Here is a 21,776-nt window from a genome sequence, read left to right as displayed (position 1 = left end):
ATCACATGATATGGGGGGGATTGGAACACCTGTATCACATGATATGGAGGGGATTGGAACACCTGAATCACATGATGTGGAGGGGATTGGAGCACCTGAATCACATGATATGGAGGGGATTGGAGCACCTGAATTACATGATATGGAGGGGATTGGAGCACCGGAATCACATGATTTGGAGGGCGGGGCCAATATTTGGGGCGATATAGTGTAGATATATATAAAACGTTTGGGGGTTCCAAGTGATTTTCTAGCATAAAACGCTGATATTTACATGTAGTGTCAGAATTTGGGGGGGTCCCCAGTAATTAAGGCCCCATCTATATAAACTTTGATCGCCCACTGAGGCACGTAGGACCTCATGCCTCTGCTAGGCCACCAGGCATTGAGGGCTATGACTGGATTGTGGCTGTGGACACATCATGGCTTCCTCTATAATATACAGGAGACACGTTCCCCTCACAGAGCCATTTTCTTCCCTACAAACATGGCTGCCAATTCCACTTCCTGTAACAAAATGGCCGTCCAGGTACTCTGCCTCATAGTAATGGCAGTGGCCGCCAACCACAAAATGGCCGCCCCATAGGCTCCTCACCAAGAACAGCTGCCAACCACAAGATGCCCCTCTTCCATAGACTCCTCACCAGAACAGTTGCAAACCACAAGATGGCCGCCCCTTAGCTTCCCCCACCAAGAACAGCTGCCAACCACAAGATAGCGCCGCATCCCCGGACTTCTGGTATCAGCGAAGCCGCGTTCCAACCGCAAGATGGACGCCGCTGTCTCCATGGTGACCGCCTTCCCCCGGATTCGGGGATTGGGCGGGAAGATAAGAGCGGCTGAGGCGTAAACAGCCGCTGTGCGTAATGACGTCAGGACCGTGCGTGCGGGGAAGACGCCTCCATCTCACAGAGAAGCGCCCAGCTGCTGACTCCATTTTGTAGCCGGTGGTGTGAGAGGGGTCTCCGCCCGAATCTACACCCGGAACACCCGACCACACGACGCTCAGTGAGTGAGGGGGGGTATGGAGAGATATTGGAGTATGGGGGTGGGGGAGTGATTTGGAAGAGCCTGCTGGGGGGAGGGGTACAGTATAGGGGGTGGTGGGGTACATGGGGAGGGGTACAGTATAGGGGGTGGTGGGGTACATGGGGGGGGTACATGGGAAGGGGAGGGTACAGTATAGGGGGTGGTGGGGTACATGGGGAGGGGTACAGTATAGGGGGTGGTGGGGTACATGGGGGGGGGGTACATGGGGAGGGGTACAGTATAGGGGGTGGTGGGGTACATGGGGGGGGGTACATGGGGAGGGGGAGGGGTACAGTATAGGGGGTGGTGGGGTACATGAGGGGGGGGTACATGGGGAGGGGTACAGTATAGGGGGTGGTGGGGTACATGGGGGGGGTACATGGGAAGGGGAGGGGTACAGTATAGGGGGTGGTGGGGTACATGGGGAGGGGTACAGTATAGGGGGTGGTGGGGTACATGGGGAGGGGGAGGGGTACAGTATAGGGGGTGGTGGGGTACATGGGAAGGGGGAGGGGTACAGTATAGGGGTGGTGGGGTACAATGGAGAGTTTAATGGGTACAGAGGGGGAGATGTATATAGAGGGGGTTGTGGGTTCTATTATAGGGGGCGGGTAATGAGGTTGCTAAGGGAACATATGGGGGGGGTTTGTAAAAAATGTGTGGAAGTACAGTAGAGGGGTTGGGGTACGTAAGGGGTACGGTTGAAGGGTTGAGGTATGTGGGGGCTACGGAAGAGGGGTTGGGGGTATGGTTGAAGGGTTGGGGTACGGTAGAGGGGTTGGGGTACAGTAGAGATTCGTAGGGGTACGTGGGGGGTACGGTAGAGGGGTGGGGGTACGTGGGGGGTACGGTAGAGGGGTTGGGGTATGTGGGGAGCACGGTAGAGGGGTTGGGGTACGTGGGGGTACGGTAGAGGGGTTGGGGTACGTGGGGGGTACGGTAGAGGGGTTGGGGTACGGATGAGGGGTTGGGGTACGTGGGGGGGGTACGGATGAGGGGTTGGGGTACGTGGGGGGGGTACGGATGAGGGGTTGGGGTACGTGGGGGTGGTACGGTAGAGCGGTTGGGGTAGAGGGGTTGGGGTACGTGGAGGGGTACGGTAGAGGGGTTGGGGTACGTGGGGGGGTACGGCAGAGGGGTTGGGGTACGTGGGGGGGTACGGTAGAGGGGTTGGGGTACGTGGGGGGGTAGGGTAGAGGGGTTGGGGTACGTGGGGGGTACGGTAGAGGGGTTGGGGTACGGTAGAGGGGTTGGGGTACGTGGGGGGGTACGGTAGAGGGGTTGGGGTACGTGGGGGGGTACGGTAGAGGGGTTGGGGTACAGTAGAGGGGTTGGGGTACGTGGGGGGGTACGGTAGAGGGGTTGGGGTACGTGGGGGGGGGTACGGTAGAGGGGTTGGGGTACGTGGGGGGGGTACGGTAGAGGGGTTGGGGTACGTGGGGTTGGGGTACGGTAGAGGGGTTGGGGTACGTGGGGTTGGGGTACGGGGGGTTGGGGTACGGTAGAGGGGTTGGGGTATGTGGGGGGTACGGTAGAGGGGTTGGGGTACGGTAGAGGGGTTGGGGTACGTGGGGGGTACGGTAGAGGGGTTGGGGTACGGTAGAGGGGTTGGGGTACGTGGGGGGTACGGTAGAGGGGTTGGGGTACGTGGGGGGGGGTACGGTAGAGGGGTTGGGGTACGTGGGGGGGTACGGTAGAGGGGTTGGGGTACGTGGGGGGGTACGGTAGAGGGGTTGGGGTACGTGGGGGGGGTACGGTAGAGGGGTTGGGGTACGTGGGGTTGGGGTACGTGGGGTTGGGGTACGGTAAAGGGGTTGGGGTACGTGGGGTTGGGGTACGGTAGAGGGGTTGGGGTACGGTAGAGGGGTTGGGGTACGTGGGGGTACGGTAGAGGGGTGGGGGTACGGTGGAGGGGTGGGGGTACGTTAGGGGGTACGGTTGAGGGGTGGGGGTACGGTAGAGGGGTTGGGGTACGTGGGGGGTACGGTAGAGATTTGTAGGGGTACGGTAGAGGGATTGGGGTACGGTAGAGGGGTTGGGGTACGTGGGGGGTACGGTAGAGGGGTTGGGGGTATGGTTGGGGGTACGGTAGAGGGGTTGGGGTATGGTTGGGGGTACGGTAGAGGGGTTGGGGTACGTGGGGGTATGGTTGGGGGTACAATAGAGGGGTTGGGGTACGGTAGAGGGGTACGGTAGAGGGGTTGGGGTACGTGGGGGGGGTATGGTTGAGGGGTTGGGGTACGTGGGGGGGGGTATGGTTGAGGGGTTGGGGTACGTGGGGGGGTACGGTAGAGGGGTTGGGGTACGTGGGGGGGTACGGTAGGGGGTTGGGGTACGGTAGAGGGGTTGGGGTACGTGGGGGGGTACGGTAGATTGGTTGGGGTACGTGGGGGGGTACGGTAGATTGGTTGGGGTACGTGGGGGGGTACGGTAGAGGGGTTGGGGTACGTGGGGGGGTACGGTAGATTGGTTGGGGTACGTGGGGGGTACGGTAGAGGGGTTGGGGTACGTGGGGGGTACGGTAGAGGGGTTGGGGTATGTGGGGGGTAACGGTAGAAGGGTTGGGGTATGTGGGGGGTACGGTAGAGGGGTGGGGGTACGGTAGAGGGGTGGGGGTACGGTAGAGGGGTGGGGGTATGTGGGGGGGTACGGTAGAGGGGTGGGGGTATGTGGGGGGGTACGGTAGAGGGGTTGGGGTATGTGGGGGGTACGGTAGAGGGGTTGGGGTACGGTAGAGGGGTTGGGGTACGGTAGAGGGGTTGGGGTACGGTAGAGGGGTAGGGGTACGGTAGAGGGGTACGGTAGAGGGGTTGGGGTACGGTAGAGGGGTTGGGGTACGGTAGAGGGGTTGGGGTACGGTAGAGGGGTACGGTAGAGGGGTTGAGGTACGTGGGGGGGTACGGTAGAGGGGTTGAGGTACGTGGGGGGGTACGGTAGAGGGGTTGAGGTACGTGGGGGGGGGTACGGTAGAGGGGTTGAGGTACGTGGGGGGGGGTACGGTAGAGGGGTTGAGGTACGTGGGGGGGTACGGTAGAGGGGTTGAGGTACGTGGGGGGTACGGTAGAGGGGTTGAGGTACGTGGGGGGTACGGTAGAGGGGTTGAGGTACGTGGGGGGTACGGTAGAGGGGTAGGGGTACGGTAGAGGGGTTGGGGTATGTGGGGGGGGTACGGTAGAGGGGTTGGGTACGTGGGGGGGTACGGTAGAGGGGTTGGGGTACGGTAGAGGGGTTGAGGTACGTGGGGGGGTACGGTAGAGGGGTTGAGGTACGTGGGGGGGTACGGTAGAGGGGTTGAGGTACGTGGGGGGGTACGGTAGAGGGGTTGAGGTACGTGGGGGGGTACGGTAGAGGGGTTGTAGGCGTATGTTGGGGTAGATGGGATTGGACCATTGTGGTGGCTGTGAAGGGCGAGGCTTCGGTGGGGTAATTTGACAGAAGAGAGGCAAAGGGTGGGGGGTTGTGGGTTCTATTATAGGGGGCGGGTAATGAGGTTGCTAAGGGAACATATGGGGGGGTGTTGTGAAAAGGAATGTGTAGAAGTACAGTAGAAGGGTTGGGATATGTAGGGGGTAGGTATCCGTATCGGGTTAGTGCGGGGCATGTGAATGTATGGGGGGGCAGGTATCTGTATTGGGGGGGGTAGGTATCTGTATTGGGGGGGTAGTACAGTTGTGACCAAAATTATTCAACCCCCACTGAAATTGAGTGTTTTGGCCAGTTTGACATTGCTTTTGATCATTCAGTCATCTTGCTTACATTTACATTAAAGAGGCACTTGTAGGTCAGACAAATATAACATAACAGTTATAATGAAATAACCACAAATGTCTTTTCTGTGCTCACAGCATTATCAGTTTTATTCAACCCCCAAGTGACATTCAATCTTAGTACTTAGTACAGCATCCTTTTACAGTTATAACAGCTTTTAAACGTGAAGCATAGCTTGACACAAGTGTCTTGCAGCGATCTACGGGTATCTTCGCCCATTCTTCATGGGCAAAGGCCTCCAGTTCAGTCACATTCTTAGGCTTGCGCACTGCAACTGCTTTCTTTAAGTCCCACCAGAGGTTCTCAATCGGATTTAAGTCTGGTGACTGCGATGGCCACTCCAAAATGTTCCAGCCTTTCCTCTGCAACCATGCTCTAGTGGACTTGGAGGTATGCTTGGGATCATTGTCCTGTTGAAAGGTCCAACGTCTCCCAAGCCTCAGGTGTGTGACGGACTGCATCACGTTTCCATCCAATATCTCCTGGTACTGAAGAGAATTCATGGTACCTTGCACACGCTGAAGCTTCCCTGTACCTGCAGAAGCAAAACAGCCCCAAAGCATGATTGACCCTCCACCATGCTTCACAGTAGGCAAGGTGTTCTTTTCATCATAGGCCTTGTTCTTCCTCCTCCAAACATAGCGTTGATCCATGGGCCCAAACAGTTCTAATTTTGTTTCATCAGTCCACAGAACACTATCCCACAACTTTTGTGGTTTGTCCACATGGCTTTTGGCATACTGCAGTCGACTCTTCTTATTCTTTGGAGACAGCAAGGGGGTACGCCTGGGAGTTCTGGCACGGAGGCCTTCATTACGCAGTGTGCGTCTTATTGTCTGGGCTGAAACTTCTGTACCCACATCTGACAAATCTTTTCTCAGTTCCTCAGCAGTCACACGGGGACTTCTCTCCACTCTACGCTTCAGGTAGCGCACAGCAGTCGAAGTCAGCATCTTCTTTCTGCCACGACCAGGTAGCGTTTCAACAGTGCCCTTTGCCTTGAATTTGCGAATGATGCTTCCTAAGGTGTCTCTTGGTATGTTTAACATCTTTGCAATCTTCTTATAGCCATTGCCCTTCCTGTGAAGAGAAATCACCTCTTCTCTTGTCTTCCTGGACCATTCTCTTGCCTTCACCATGTTTGTAACCACACCAGTAAATGTCTAGAAGGAGCTGAGTATCACAGTCATTTTAAAGCTGCCTAATTGGTGCTTATTATGCTTGATTGCTGCTCGGTGACATCCACAGGTGTTTTCAATACCTGATGGAAAGCACCTGTATGAACCTCTGTTCTTCAGAGTGGTAGTCTTTAAGGGGTTGAATAATTGTGGCAATGAAGAAACCACATAAGAACCATTTACTACTGTATTACATAAACAATTGATGTCATTTTAGTTGCATTTGGGTAGTTACAACGTCCTTGTAGGATTTGATTCTGAATACAATTCCAAATGTACACTATAGTCCCTAAACCCCTTTACAGCATTGGGGGTTGAATAATTTTGGTCACAACTGTAGGTATCTGTATCGGGGTGGGGGGGGTAGATGTCTGGGGGGGTAGGTACCCATAGTAACCCATGGTGGGTTGTGTCTTCCAGGCGATCCAGGAGGGGGGTAGATATCTGTATCGGGTTGATGGGGTGTAAATATCTGGGGGGTGTAGGTATCTGTATCAGGGTGGGGGGTGTAAATATCTGGGGGGTGTAGGTATCGGGGGGGGGGGTAGGTATCTGTATTGGGGTGGGGGGGTAGATGTCTAGGGGGTAGGTATCTGTATCGGGGTGGGGGGTAGATGTTTGGGGTGGGGGGGGGGGTAGATGTCTGGCGGGTAGGTATCCATAGTAACCCATGGTGGGTTGTGTCTTCCAGGCGATCCAGGAGGGGGGTAGTTATCTGTATCAGGTTGATGGGGTGCAAATATCTGGGGGGTGTAGGTATCGGGTTGGTGTGAAGTAAATATCTAGAGGGGGTGGTATCTGTATCGGGGTGGGGGGGTAGGTACCCATAGTAACACATGGTGGGTTGTGTCTTCCAGGCGATCCAGGAGGGGGGTAGATATCTGTATCGGGTTGGTGTGGTGTAAATATCGGGGGGGGGGGGGTAGGTATCTGTATCGGGGGGGGTAGATGTTTGGGGGGGGGTAGGTACCCATAGTAACCCATGGCGGGTTGTGTCTTCCAGGCGATCCAAAAGGGGGGTAGGTATCTGTATCGGGGTGGGGGGGTAGATGTCTGGGGGGGTAGGTACCCAAAGTAACCCATGGCGGGTTGTGTCTTCCAGGCGATCCAGGAGGGGGGTAGATATCTGTATTGGGGTGGGGGGGTAGATGTCTGGGGGGTAGGTACCCATAGTAACCGATGGTGGGTTGTGTCTTCCAGGCGATCCAGGAGGGGGGCAGATATCTGTATCGGGTTGGTGTGGTGTAAATATCTGGGGGGGGGGGGGTAGATGTCTGGGGAGGTAGGTACCCATAGTAACCCATGGTGGGTTGTGTCTTGCAGACGATCCAGGAGGGGGGTAGATATCTGTGTCGGGTTGGTGGGGTGTAAATATCCGGGGGGGGGTAGGTATCTGTATTGGGGTGGGGGGGTAGATGTCTGTATCGGGTTGGTGTGGTGTAAATATCGGGGGGGGGGGGGGGGTAGGTATCTGTATTGGGGTGGGGGGGGTAGATGTTTGGGGTGGGGGGGTAGATGTCTGGGGGGTAGGTACCCATAGTAACCATGGCGGGTTGTGTCTTCCAGGCGATCCAGGAGGGGGGTAGATATCTGTATTGGGGTGGGGGGGTAGGTATCTGTATTGGGGTGGGGGGGTAGATGTCTGGGGGGTAGGTACCCATAGTAACCATGGTGGGTTGTGTCATCCAGGAGGGGGGTAGATATCTGTATCGGGTTGGTGTGGTGTAAATATCTGGGAGGGGGGGTAGGTACATGTCTGGGGTGGGGGGGTAGATGTCTGGGAGGTAGGTAGGTATCTGTATTGAGGTGGGGGGGTAGATGTCTGGGGTGGGGGGGGGGTACATGTCTGGGAGGTAGGTACCCATAGTAACCATGGTGGGTTGTGTCTTGCAGGCGATCCAGGAGGGGGGTAGATACCTGTATCGGGTTGGTGGGGTGTAAATATAGGGGGGGGGGGTAGGTATCTGTATTGGGGGGGCTAGATGTCTGGGGTGGGGGGGTAGATGTCTGGGGGGGGTAGGTATCTGTATTGGGGTGGGAGGGTAGATGTCTGGGAGGTAGGTATCTGTATTGAGGTGGGGGGGTAGATGTCTGGGGTGGGGGGGGTACATGTCTGGGAGGTAGGTACCCATAGTAACCATGGTGGGTTGTGTCTTGCAGGCGATCCAGGAGGGGGGTAGATATCTGTATCGGGTTAGTGTGGTGTAAATATCGGGGTGGGGGGGGTAGGTATCTGTATTGGGGTGGGGGGGTAGATGTTCGGGGGGTAGGTACCCATAGTAACCATGGCGGGTTGTGTCTTGCAGGCGATCCAGGAGGGGGGTAGATATCTGTATCGGGTTAGTGTGGTGTAAATATCGGGGTGGGGGGGTAGGTATCTGTATCGGGGTGGGGGGGTAGATGTCTGGGGGGGTAGGTACCCATGGTAACCATGGCGGGTTGTGTCTTGCAGGCGATCCAGGAGGGGGGTAGGTATCTGTATCGGGTTGGTGTGGTGTAAATATGGGGGGGGGGGTAGGTATCTCTATTGGGGGGGGGGGGTAGGTACCCATGGTAACCATGGCGGGTTGTGTCTTGCAGGCGATCCAGGAGGGGGGTAGATATCTGTATCGGGTTGGTGTGGTGTAAATATCTGGGGGGGTAGGTATCTGTATCGGGGTGGTGGGGGGGGGGTAGATGTCTGGGGTGGGGGGGTAGATGTCTGGGGGGTAGGTACCCATAGTAACCATGGTGGTTTGTGTCTTGCAGGCGATCCAGGAGGCGAGATGGCCACTCCGGCAGCATCTAAAGTTGTACTTAAGAGCACCACCAAGCTGTCCCTGAACGAGCGGTGAGGAAGCCCCAACACCATCTGCACTGTGTAAAATACCAAATGTAGACAAAGTACCCAATGAGAGCCCCTCTGAGGGCCCCACCTGACCCGGCTCCTCCCTAGATGAGAGCGGGCGCCCACACGTGGCAGCGGTGGTACACTGTGTGTGAGGAGTAATGTCTGTAGCATTGGGTCACCACACAGTGGAGGGGCCTCTAGCCAGCCTCCTGCCCCCCCTCTATATACTCCACGTGTTTTACATGGTTCCACTTCTGGCTGCAGCCTGGTAGCATGTTACCTGTGCTGCCTGATAACCCGCTGGCGTGTCCGAGGCCGGCACGCTCCCTGTGTGGCCGGTACTGTAAGAGGCATGATGGCGGGTCACCCTCCCTGCCCGGAGACCCTCTGACCACCCTCTGGGGTCTTGTAAGAGGCAATTGTGTTGCTTTGTCTTCTCCCTCTTCTGCTTCGCTCTCGCCATCTCACCGCAATGGCTTCTCCTCGCCGCCCTGTCCTCCTGCATTGCTGTCTCTTTCATTGGTCAAGTGACGTCATGTGCTGCGCGGGTTCTAGGCCGATGAGCCTCTGTCAGTTTGGTCTTCCTCTGCGGTTCTGAACTCCTGACCATCAACCCAATACGGCCTAGAGTCTGGACCCCTGATTACTAACCCTGTATGGTCAGAGGTCTGTGGACCCCTGACTATTGACTAGTTCTGGCCAAGAGTCTGTGGACCCCTGACCATCAATCCAATAAGGCCAAGAGTCTGTGGACCCCTGGCCATCAATCCAATAAGGCCAAGAGTCTGTCGGCCTCTGACCATCAACCCTATAAGGTCAAGAATCGGCCCCTGACCATCAACCCAAGAAGGCCAAGAGTATGCGGACCCCTGGCCATCAAGCCAATAAGGCCAAGAGTCTGGACCGCTGACCACTAACCCTGTATGGTCAGGGGTCTGTGGGCCCCTGACCATCAATCCTAGAAGGCCAAGAGTCCGTAGACCCCTGACCATCAATCTTAGAAGGCCAAGAGTCCGTAGACCCCTGACCATCAATCCTAGAAGGCCAAGAGTCCGTAGACCCCTGACCATCAATCCTAGAAGGCCAAGAGTCCGTAGACCCCTGACCATCAATCCTAGAAGGCCAAGAGTCCGTAGACCCCTGACCATCAATCCTAGAAGGCCACGAGTCCGTGGGCCCCTGACCATCAATCCTAGAAGGCCACGAGTCTGTGTGCCCCTGACCATCAATCCTAGAAGGCCACGAGTCTGTGGGCCCCTGACCATCAGTAGGATCAGGGCAAGAGTCTGTGGGTCACTGACCATCAACCTGATAGGGCTAAGAGTGTGGACACCTGACCATCACACCTATAATGCCAAGAGTCTGTGGGCCCCTGACCATCAACCCTATAAGGCCAAGAGTATAGACCCCTGACCATCAATCCTAGAAGGCCAAGAGTCCGTAGACCCCTGACCATCAATCCTAGAAGGCCAAGAGTCCGTAGACCCCTGACCATCAATCCTAGAAGGCCAAGAGTCCGTAGACCCCTGACCATCAATCCTAGAAGGCCAAGAGTCCGTAGACCCCTATCAATCCTAGAAGGCCAAGAGTCCGTAGACCCCTATCAATCCTAGAAGGCCAAGAGTCCGTAGACCCCTGACCATCAATCCTAGAAGGCCAAGAGTCCGTAGACCCCTGACCATCAATCCTAGAAGGCCAAGAGTCCGTAGACCCCTGACCATCAATCCTAGAAGGCCAAGAGTCCGTAGGCCCCTGACCATCAATCCTAGAAGGCCAAGAGTCCGTAGGCCCCTGACCATCAATCCTAGAAGGCCAAGAGTCCGTAGGCCCCTGACCATCAATCCTAGAAGGCCAAGAGTCCGTGGGCCCCTGACCATCAATCCTAGAAGGCCAAGAGTCCGTGGGCCCCTGACCATCAATCCTAGAAGGCCAAGAGTCCGTGGGCCCCTGACCATCAATCCTAGAAGGCCAAGAGTCCGTGGGCCCCTGACCATCAATCCTAGAAGGCCAAGAGTCCGTGGGCCCCTGACCATCAATCCTAGAAGGCCAAGAGTCCGTGGGCCCCTGACCATCAATCCTAGAAGGCCAAGAGTCCGTGGGCCCCTGACCATCAATCCTAGAAGGCCAAGAGTCCGTGGGCCCCTGACCATCAATCCTAGAAGGCCAAGAGTCCGTGGGCCCCTGACCATCAATCCTAGAAGGCCAAGAGTCCGTGGGCCCCTGACCATCAATCCTAGAAGGCCAAGAGTCCGTGGGCCCCTGACCATCAATCCTAGAAGGCCACGAGTCCGTGGGCCCCTGACCATCAATCCTAGAAGGCCACGAGTGTGGGCCCCTGATCATCAATCCTAGAAGGCCACGAGTCCGTGGGCCCCTGACCATCTTACCTGGTTGATCTTTAATACCCTATTCCAAATCCATAACCTTTAATATGATCTATCCCCTACTTACTATGCCTAGGATTGTACCCCGTTCCAGGTGGGAGTCCCCAGCTCAGCTGTATCCTGGTGTGTGTGTAGGCCAAGCTGGGGGCTCCAGCCATGTACTAGGCCCACCAGTTGTGTGGAACCTCAAGGAGGTGTCTGAGCGATGTGGAAGTGAATCGATACTTGGCGCCCATTTCGCAGCCACGCTTGGTGGCAGGTCACGTTGATGGCGTCCCTCAGCTCTTTGATGACCAACTTCATCTTCTATGTGTGAAGGTCTCGTACTTGTTGTTCATCTAACACACCCTCTGCTCTTTGTTCATTCTTCTACGATCATTGTCCGTCTTCTGTCTCGTCCTTTGTTGTCTCCCATCCACCTCCCCCCCCCCCCTTCCTTCAATCTTCTATTTCCCAGACTCCTTTGCTTCGCTGCCCAGCCTATCTTCTAGGTCTCGTTATTTGCTGTGCATTATGTGGAAAATTGCAATGGCTAGATCTTACACCGGCCTGAGTGCCGCCTATTAAAATGGAGAGAAAAAAATTCATGGCCATCTCCAGTGTGGGGGGCCTTGAGGTTACGGCATAGTGTCTGTTGAAATCTTTATCTAAACCCTCCCCCCATTTTGTTCGACCTTGAAGCTTTACTAACATGCTGAAGAACAAACAGATGATGCCGGTCAACATCCGCGCCACCATGCAACAGCAGCACCTGGCCAGCGCCAGGAACAGAAGACTAGCGCAGCAGATGGAGAGCAGGCCATCGGTGCAAGCCGCTCTGAAGCTGAAACAGGTGAGGAGGGGGGTGATGGGTGGTGATCAATCTGCATGAGAACCTATTTCACAGATGGGGGGGGGCAGTGGGGGGAATTGTCAATCCCTGGCTCCTCCCTGCCATAGACGGCTCCTCCTCATTGAAGGTATGCACGCATGATCCTGCCAAAGACAGCTTTTTAGGGTGGAGTCACCCTTTACCTACACGGTGGCAAATAGATGCACATGAGGCCGGTCACATCAACCTCTGTACCAGAGGAGCTTACACTCTATCCCCTCCCCCACAGTCACATCAACCTCTGAACCAGAGGAGCTTACACTCTATCCTCTCCCCCACAGTCACATCAACCTCTGAACCAGAGGAGCTTACACTCTATCCCCTCCCCCACAGTCACATCAGTCTCTGAACCAGAGGAGCTTACACTCTATCCTCTCCCCCACAGTCCTATTGGTCTCTTTTTCAGAGGAGCTTACACTGTAATGTCCCCTCCCCCACAGTCACATCAGTCTATGAACCAGAGGAGCTTACACTCTAATGTCCCCTCCCCCACAGTCCCATCAGTCTCTGTACCAGAGGAGCTTACACTGTATCCCCTCCCCCACAGTCCTATCAGTCTCTGAACCAGAGGAGCTTACACTGTAATGTCCCCTCCCCCTCAGTCCTCTACCAGAGGAGCTTACACTCTATCCCCTCCCCCACAGTCCCATCAGTCTCTACCAGAGGAGCTTACACTCTATCCCCTCCCCCTCAGTCCTATTGGCCTCTGTTTCAGAGGAGCTTACACTGTAATGTCCCCTCCCCCACAGTCCCATCAGTCTCTACCAGAGGAGCTTACACTCTGTCCCCTCCCCCACAGTCCCATCAGTCTCTACCAGAGGAGCTTACACTCTATTCCCTCCCCCCGCAGTCACATCAGTCTCTGTACCAGAGGAGCTTACACTCTGTCCCCTCCCCCCCGCAGTCTCACACTATTAATAATTTGTGGTGGAAAAATCAGAACTAGTCCTCTGGCAGTGTTGAGTATTTTGAAGGCGCAGTCCACCTTTTCACCAGAACCGGAGTAGATGCATCTACAGTGTGCATTGACTACTTTTTTGCCTAGAAGCCTGCAGGCCTTGCTCCGTGATAGCAGATGCAGTGCCCAGAGTAATGCAGTGCCTCACCCCTCTGATCCCTGGTCTGCGCCTTCTGGTACGGTGCTGGAGGAAGCATGGCTGAGCTTCATTTGCTGTGCCGAGTCCTCCTACCATGGTGGGACTGTAGGGAACATTGGATGATGAGCTCCTGCACAAAAAGCAGGATTCTCCCGTACGAAGCTCTCAGCAACTTGGGGGTGGTGGTGGTGGGGAGGAGTTGTTGGGTTTGCTGTGACCATTCTTCATGTTGCTTCCTAAATGTGGATGAATCGTGGTTTTAACGGTGGACTGCGCCTTTACATCCGTCTTGGGGGAGATGAGAAAGCTGGCGGGGTATTTGACAAGTCGATGCTTTGAAGGTCTTGACTGTTTTCTTCTGCAGGTTCTCCATGGAGGTGATTTGGATTCTGGCTGTTTGGGGTATTTATAGATTTCGCCCAACTGAAGAATAAGTGCTTTTGTCTGTCCTGCCCCCACATCCCCTGACCTAACCCAAACTCCATCTGATGGCTACATTTCTGCAGTTTTACATCCAAGGGGCGCAAGTCTTCACTGTCCTGGCCACACCTACATATTAGAACCCCGTAGACTTCTATGAGATCATCTCTGCAATCCATGTGCGGCCAGGACAGTGAAGACCTCCAACGCTGCAAACACCTGAGGCAAGTAGACCTCTGTAGAGGGCAACAGTGGGGTGGCGTGGTCTCAGGCTAGGTTGACATTTGTGACATGCGCAGAAACGCGTTGCCCTTTAGCAGACACGTGGCTGTGCCCCCCCTCCACATATACATGCGCCAAAAACACATGGTGCCTCGGAGTGTTCGAAAAAGTGTCAAGGAACCCTCTTCCACATTTCCCATATGTAGGGCAGCCTTTGGAAATAAATGGACTGTCCTACACGTGACGCATGGAAATTCATCCACATCTGTAGATGTGAACCAAGCCTAAAGTGTTCAAAATTCTTACGCTAAACCAAAGGGGGTGACCTTTCCTCAGACGCCACCCTTCTCTGGGCCATCGTCCGATCTCCCCCACTTCCAGATCTGCTCTTAGAAATAGAGGACCATGCCATCTGATGACCTGCTGGAAAGTCCAGGCCACCTCAACGTCTGAACTGGACAATGGTTCCCACTTGAGGTGGCCTGGACTTTCCAGCAGGTCATCAGATGGCATGGTCCTCGATTTCTAAGAGCAGATCTGGAAGTGGGGGAGATCTGCTCTTAGAAATCGAGGACCGTGCCATCTGATGACCTGCTGGAAAGTCCAGGCCACCTCAACGTCTGAACTGGACAATGGTTCCCACTGAATCCCAGCAGCGAGACAAAGTCCTCCAACGTTCAAATCTGCTTGGCAGCAACGAGAACCTGTCTGATCTGTTTTGTAGCTTACATAAAAGTCCTCCATGATGTATGCCTTCAGGTGGATGGAAGCGGTGTCAGGGTGTCATAGAATTGAAGAAACATACTTGAATAATTCTGTTCTTTCCATATAACCTACTATACAGTGGGGCAAAAAAGTATTTAGTCACCACCAATGGTGCAAGTTCTCCCACTTACAGAGATGAGAGAGGCCTGTAATTGGCATCATAGGGAGACCTCAACTATGAGAGACAAAATGAGAAAACAAATCCAGACAATCACATTGGCTGATCTGGAAAGAATTTATTTGCAAATTATGGTGGAAAATAAGTATTTGGTCTCCTACAAACAAGCAAGATTTCTGGCTCTCACAGACCTGGACCTTCTTCTTTAAGAGGCTCCTCTGTCCTGCACTCATTACCTGTATCAATGGCACCTGTTTGAACTTGTTATCAGTATAAAAGACACCCGTCCACAACCTCAAACAGTCACACTCCAAACTCCACTATGGTGAAGACCAAAGAGCTGTCGAAGGACACCAGAAACAAAACTGTAGACCTGCACCAGGCTGGGAAGACTGAATCTACAATAGGCAAGCAGCTTGGTGTGAACAAATCAACTGTGGGAGCAATAATTAGAAAATGGAAGACATACAAGACCACTGATAATCTCCCTCCATCTGGGGCTCCACGCAAGATCTCACCCCGTGGGGTCAAAATGATCACAAGAACGGTGAGCAAAAATCCCAGGACCACACGGGGGGGACCTAGTGAATGACCTGCAGAGAGCTGGGACCAACGTAACAAAGGCTACCATCAGTAACACACTACACCGCCAGGGACTCAGATCCTGCAGTGCCAGACGTGTCCCCCTGCTTAAGCCAGTACATGTCCAGGGCCCGTCTGAAGTTTGCTAGAGAGCATTTGGATAATCCAGAAGAGGATTGGGAGAATGTCATATGATCAGATGAAACCAAAATAGAACTGTTTGGTAGAAACACAACTCGTCGTGTTTGGAGGAGAGAGAATGCTGAGTTGCATCCAAAGAACACCATACCTACTGTGAAGCATGGGGGTGGCAACATCATGCTTTGGGGCTGTTTCTCCACAAATGGACCAGAACGACTGATCCATGTACAGGACAGAATGAATGGGGCCATGTATCGTGAGATTTTGAGTGCAAACCTCCTTCCATCAGCAAGGGCATTGAAGATGAAACGTGGCTGGGTCTTCCAACATGACAATGATCCCAAACATACCGCCCGGGCAACGAAGGAGTGGCTTCGTAAGAAGCATTTCAAGGTCCTGGAGTGGCCTAGCCAGTCTCCAGATCTCAACCCCATAGAAAACCTTTGGAGGGAGTTGAAAGTCCGTGTCGCCCAGCGACAGCCCCAAAACATCACTGCTCTAGAGGAGATCTGCATGGAGGATGGGCCAACATACCAGCAACAGTGTGTGCCAACCTTGTGAGGACTTCCAGGAAACGTCTGACCTCTGTCATTGCCAACAAAGGATATATAACAAAGTATTGACATCAACTTTTCATATTCACCAAATACTTATTTTCCACCATAATTTGCAAATAAATTCTTTCCAGATCAGCCAATGAGATTGTCTGGATTTGTTTTTTCATTTTGTCTCTCATAGTTGAGGTCTCCCTATGATGCCAATTACAGGCCTCTCTCATCTCTGTAAGTGGGAGAACTTGCACAATTGGTGGCGGACTAAATACTTTTTTGCCTCACTGTACATATGGCATTGAAGACAAGGAGGCCTACCTGGAGACTTGAGGTCACCAGATATCTGCTGAAACTGGGAGGAGTCTATTGCCAGCTTAGGGCCCACCCCAAATACATGCATTCTGCCAGTAGGACGTGGCTGTTCCCATATACTGTAGATCCTGCCATATTTACTGGCTGCAGTTCCCAGGCCCCATCCCTAGAGTTGTCTCTACCTCCCGCTCTACTTGGCCGTTCACATGACCAAAGCCTGACCATTGATGGATCCACGTGTGGCCTCTCCTGCTCAACAGAAGTTGATGGAGCCTGTAAAGAAAATTTCTCTGGCACAGCGTGGAGGATTTCTCCTTCCACCTCGTTTGGCCTGCCGGATGATCAGAAAGTCCTCGAAGGCCATCCTAATCCTGGGGCTGCCTTGTGAATGGCCTGGAGAAGAGGAGGCCGGAGACGCAACCACCGCTCTGGGGCCGGAGTCCTGCATTGCTTACATCAGAGCTGTAGATGTACAGAAAAAAAAAAATCTTCCCATGCGAACACTGTGGAAAGTGCTACTCCATTCTCCGGACGACTCCAGAACCAGTTCTGTCACAAGTGCCGAGGTGTTGGTCACATGGTCTGTGCTGTAATGGAAGGTTGGTTGACATGTCATGGCAGGCACCGATGTGACCAATGCCTAAAGACGGTTCCAGGGACTCGGAGCTTTACCTAAATGAAGCTCACATGTTTACAACCTTTCATGCCACGCCTATGTTTGGGGTGTAACATGGAAGTATGGTCCAACCCACCATCAGATCGCAACTAGGTGGTGAGGTCCTCCTCCATCTGGATCTTGGGAATGTTAGGTAGCCCAAGAGGGCGTTGTAGCACAGTTAGGTTCGTCTTGCTACTTGCATGCCCAGGTATCTTGTCTACAGGATTGCCCCACCCCCTTCCCACATGCAAGATGAAAATGCCGGTTATTTTTCCCTCCACGGGTTCTTTTTGCATTTTATTGCGGTGTTTAGGGAGGTGGACCTTGCTTGGAGCACCTAGTCTGCTGAGCCAAGTTCATCAAGGTAGCCTCAAGACATTGACTTTGCTTGCATTAACTTTTTTTTTTTTTTTATATCCTGCCAGATGCTTATTGGCTCCGCCCCCTTAAACGCACGGACATCCATTAATTTTCATTCTTTCCTCCCTGTCCTGACAGAGCTTGAAGCAGCGGCTCGGCAAGAGCAACATCCAGGCCCGTTTGGGGAGACCGGTGGGGGGCCTTCAGCGAGGTGCCGGCGGAATGCGAGGCGGTGGTATGGGAATGCGGGGCTCCCAGCGAGGCATGATGCGGGCTGGCCGGGGAGGTAGAGGAATGCCAAGGGGAGCGATGAGCATGAGAGGTCGGTTGGCTTGGCCAATAATAAACCCTAATAAAGAGCTTTTGTTTTTTCAATGGCTGACCGCTGACTCTTTCTGTGCAGGGCAAAACCTCCGAGGCCGTGGCGGTCCTCCAAGAATTGGAATGAGGAGAGGTGGGCTGCGAGGACGTGGCATGGCTGGAAGAGGGGGACTCAGAGGCGGAGTCATGAACCGTGGTGGTGCAGGAGGAAGAGGTTGGTACTCCCATTCCTTCATCACACTGCTAGGGGGTAGCATGGTACAGATTTGGCATTAAAGGGTACATCTAGTCTTTGCTGCTCCATATTTCTATGCCTGTGTCTACATGGCATCCCAGACCGCCCATATTCTGCTCTAGGAGCCACACTATTGGTCACTGAACCCAACCATCGCTGTGATGGGACAGTAGCAAAAGCCAGGGGGTTTGGCAAATAGTTTTCCTCCCTTGCGCATTTCAAGACTCTAAACTACTACAAGCATGACTCCCAGAGGCATGATGGGATTTGTAGTTTCCCCAGGAAAACTGGCAGCACATGGTTCAGTGTCAGCCGGTTGTGTAAGGCAGGAGCCCAAATATATGCTTACCTACTTCATAATGCTTCTCAGGAGCCCAAATGGCTCTTGTAGGCAAATATTGGCTTTGGCTCCCAGTCTGGCTCCGCCCAACTGTCTTGTCATTGGTCAGTTGTAAAGGTAGAATAGTAGAAAGTCGGGGGTGTAATATGTCCATGTTGAGCGGCAGCAGATCCTTGTCTTTGCATGTTTCGGATTCACCAGTTTTGGGAGGAGACATGTCATGAGTGTTAAGAATCCGAGGGACTCCGTAACGGAAGCCCGGTGGGAAGCCAAGGCGACCCCCGTAACGGAAGCCCGGTGGGAAGCCAAGGCGACCCCCGTAACGGAAGCCCGGTGGGAAGCCAAGGCGACCCCCGTAACGGAAGCCCGGTGGGAAGCCAAGGCGACCCCCGTAACGGAAGCCCGGTGGGAAGCCAAGGCGACCCCCGTAACGGAAGCCCGGTGGGAAGCCAAGGCGACCCCCGTAACGGAAGCCCGGTGGGAAGCCAAGGCGACCCCCGTAACGGAAGCCCGGTGGGAAGCCAAGGCGACCCCCGTAACGGAAGCCCGGTGGGAAGCCAAGGCGACCCCCGTAACGGAAGCCCGGTGGGAAGCCAAGGCGACCCCCGTAACGGAAGCCCGGTGGGAAGCCAAGGCGACCCCCGTAACGGAAGCCCGGTGGGAAGCCAAGGCGACCCCCGTAACGGAAGCCCGGTGGGAAGCCAAGGCGACCCCCGTAACGGAAGCCCGGTGGGAAGCCAAGGCGACCCCCGTAACGGAAGCCCGGTGGGAAGCCAAGGCGACCCCCGTAACGGAAGCCCGGTGGGTAGCCAAGGCTGCCCCCGTAACGGAAGCCCGGTGGGTAGCCAAGGCTGCCCCCGTAACTGAAGCCCGGTGGGTAGCCAAGGCTGCCCCCGTAACTGAAGCCCGGTGGGTAGCCAAGGCTGCCCCCGTAACTGAAGCCCGGTGGGTAGCCAAGGCTGCCCCCGTAACTGAAGCCCGGTGGGTAGCCAAGGCTGCCCCCGTAACTGAAGCCCGGTGGGTAGCCAAGGCTGCCCCCGTAACTGAAGCCCGGTGGGTAGCCAAGGCTGCCCCCGTAACTGAAGCCCGGTGGGAAGCCAAGGCAACCCCGTAAATGATGGCTAACCTGCAGGTTGTGTATGTGTGGTGGTTTTTTTTTTTTTTTTTTTTTTAAACTTTCATTGTCCTAATTGAATCTCCTTCTCTTTTGTCCTCAGGCCGCGGCGGTGTCATCGCTCGGGGCAGAGGAGGGTTCAGCCGAGGACGAGGCCGCGGTAGAGGAAGGGGATCCGCACGGCCAGCACTGACCCGTGAGCAGCTCGACAACCAGCTGGACGCTTACATGTCCAAGACGAAAGGCCACCTGGACGCCGAGCTGGACGCCTACATGGCTCAGGCGGACCCCGAAACAAACGACTGACGACCAGCTTTTATTTAAAGAACTGAATTCCTACCAGCCTCTGCCGGAGACAAAACGGCAGCCGACCGGCTCATCACCTCGTTTTAGAGTTCCTTTTACTTTTTTTGATACTTAGAACTGTTTTTTTTGTTTTTTTTTTTTCTTTCAAGTATTTTATTATTGACTGAATGTACGGCGACGGACACACCGCCGCCCGTCTCTCCGCGGACAGGGATCTTTTATCACTGCCCTGCAGATTCCAAACGTGGCCTGTCGGGGGGGACCCATTCACACCGGTCTGCTGCATTTGACCGCATGTTAGGATGCATTGCGGTAAAGGCGATGCATTTATTGGCGCATGGCGTTGCAGGTTTTCGTCATTGCAGCGCACGGTGTGTGCATGGGCCCTCGGCCATTTTTCAGGACGGGACCGCTGTGGACAATCGGCATCTCGTCTTTTGGCAGTATGTAGAATATTGTCAGGTTTTGTAGCCGCGGTGTTTATTACTGTTGAACAATCATTAAACACTTTACAATCTGAATTTGTGCGGCTGCCTTTCTGGAAATCCGCGCGCCGTTTACCAATCTGTAAGTCTTAAAGGGACGGTACACTTCCCACCCTGGAGCTTTGAACGGAGAGCTCTTAATTCCAATTACGGAAGTTTAGAAAAGGTTCAAGCAAATGGGTAAGGGCGACCATGGAACCTTCGTACCTAAAAGAGGTGATGTGTAGCCCATGGAAGTGTCTGCCTGATCTGGATGGTGGCCGCTGTAAACTGGATCAGCATAATGCAGTTTTCATGGTGAATGGGCAAACAAAAAAACTTGGCGCATCACCCTGTAATAGAAGAAGCCTTTGATTTGCCTTTCCTAGTGGTCCCTAACACCAGCGAATGGTCTCGAAGAAGGCAACCCCTCTACGAACCAGGGGTTGGCAGGGGGGTCCTCTACAAGCTGCTGAGCCCTTCCACGAACTGGGGGTTGGTGTGGGGGTCTTCTACAAGCCGCTGAGCTCCTCCATGAACCGGGGTTCGCGTGGGGGTCCTCTACAAGCTGCTAAACCCTTCCAAGAACCTGGGGTTCGCGTGGGGGTCCTCTACAAGCTGCTAAACCCTTCCAAGAACCTGGGGTTGGCGTAGGGGTCCTCTACAAGCTGCCGAGCCCCTCCACAGATGAGGGGTTGGCGTAGGGGTCCTCTACAAGCTGCTGAGCCCTTCCACGAACCGGGGGTTGGCGTGGGGGTCCTCTACAAGCTGCTGAGCCCCTCCACAAACCGGGGGTTGGCGTGGGGGTCCTCTACAAACCGCTGAGCACCTCCACGAACCGGGGTTGGCGTGGGGGGGTCCTCTACAAGCTGCTGAGCCCCTCCACGAACAAGGGGTTGTCCTCTGTAAGCTGCTGAGCCCCTCCATGAACCGGTGGGTTGGCGTGGGGGTCCTCTACAAACCGCTGAGCCCCTCCACGAACCAGGGGTTGTTGGGGTCCTCTGTAAGCTGCTGAGCCCCTCCACGAACCAGGGGTTGGCGTGGGGGTCCTCTACAAGCTGCTGAGCCCCTCCATGGACCGGGGATTGGCGGGTGGGTCCTCTAAAAGCCGCTGAGCTGGGTCTTCTAAGCTCAGCTGTTTGGATCAGCAGCTCCTCAGCACAAGCTTTGGAGGCCACACCCATCCCTGCTGTTACCTGCCCTCCAATATGGCCTACAAGGGAGTCTCAACGCTGCCAACCCAGTTCCCTCCCACATGCAGCCCACAGCAGGGGCCTACTCTCCCGTGAGAATCCAATACCCAGTGGCCTGTTCACGGGTGGGGGTGTGCTTAATGGGCTAACAAGGCTTGGTTCGTATTTGCGGCAGCTCAATTTGCTCCCTTGGTCTCCGGAAATGGGCGCCAACCTTCCATCTTCCGTGTCATAGACCTAAGCATATTTTAATCGCAGGAACGCCAAGCAACTGAGTTGATTGGCTGCTGTAGATCAACTGATCTGGCCTGGTGCTTGGGGATTCTGGGATTGGTGGTCTGGCACAGGGCTGATCTCAGTCTTTCTTTAGGTTCTTAGGCTACAGACCCCATAAATGAAGCCTGGTAGGAATCCTAGGGGAAGCAAACGGTAACAGTGATCCAGTTGGGGCCCTCTTCCTGCCCGGTGTTCTCCTGTGTGCCCACAGCAGGTATGGCAGCAACTCTCTTCACCCCCT

General features: G+C 54.6%; 1 protein-coding gene across 4 annotated transcripts; it reads left to right on the top strand.

The window, feature by feature from the left end:
* The first annotated feature begins 853 nt into the window (after positions 1-853).
* On the top strand, positions 854-20,123 carry LOC149442217 (chromatin target of PRMT1 protein-like). 4 transcript variants are annotated; one of them, XM_089656357.1, is made up of 6 exons: positions 854-1,008; positions 8,724-8,805; positions 11,871-12,021; positions 17,425-17,608; positions 17,690-17,821; positions 19,400-20,123. In XM_089656357.1, exons 2-6 carry the CDS (start codon positions 8,741-8,743, stop codon positions 19,600-19,602), a joined length of 735 nt encoding a protein of 244 aa, XP_089512483.1. In that variant the 5' UTR covers positions 854-1,008; positions 8,724-8,740; the 3' UTR covers positions 19,603-20,123. The 4 variants fall into 4 exon arrangements, with proteins under 4 accessions (XP_089512483.1, XP_089512485.1, XP_089512484.1 ...); XM_089656359.1 differs by having other exon boundaries at positions 884-1,008; positions 8,724-9,542; positions 9,582-12,021; XM_089656358.1 differs by having other exon boundaries at positions 884-1,008; positions 8,724-10,234; positions 10,352-12,021.
* The last annotated feature ends 1,653 nt before the right edge of the window (positions 20,124-21,776 follow it).

Source organism: Staurois parvus, unplaced genomic scaffold (genome assembly GCF_062004578.1).
Source record: "Staurois parvus isolate SC_StPar_1 unplaced genomic scaffold, SC_StPar_1.0 ptg000901l, whole genome shotgun sequence".
In the NCBI taxonomy this organism is placed as follows: Eukaryota; Metazoa; Chordata; class Amphibia; order Anura; family Ranidae; genus Staurois; species Staurois parvus.
The sequence above is the reverse complement of the archived record's forward strand: the minus strand, read 5'-3'. Positions and strand labels throughout refer to the sequence as shown.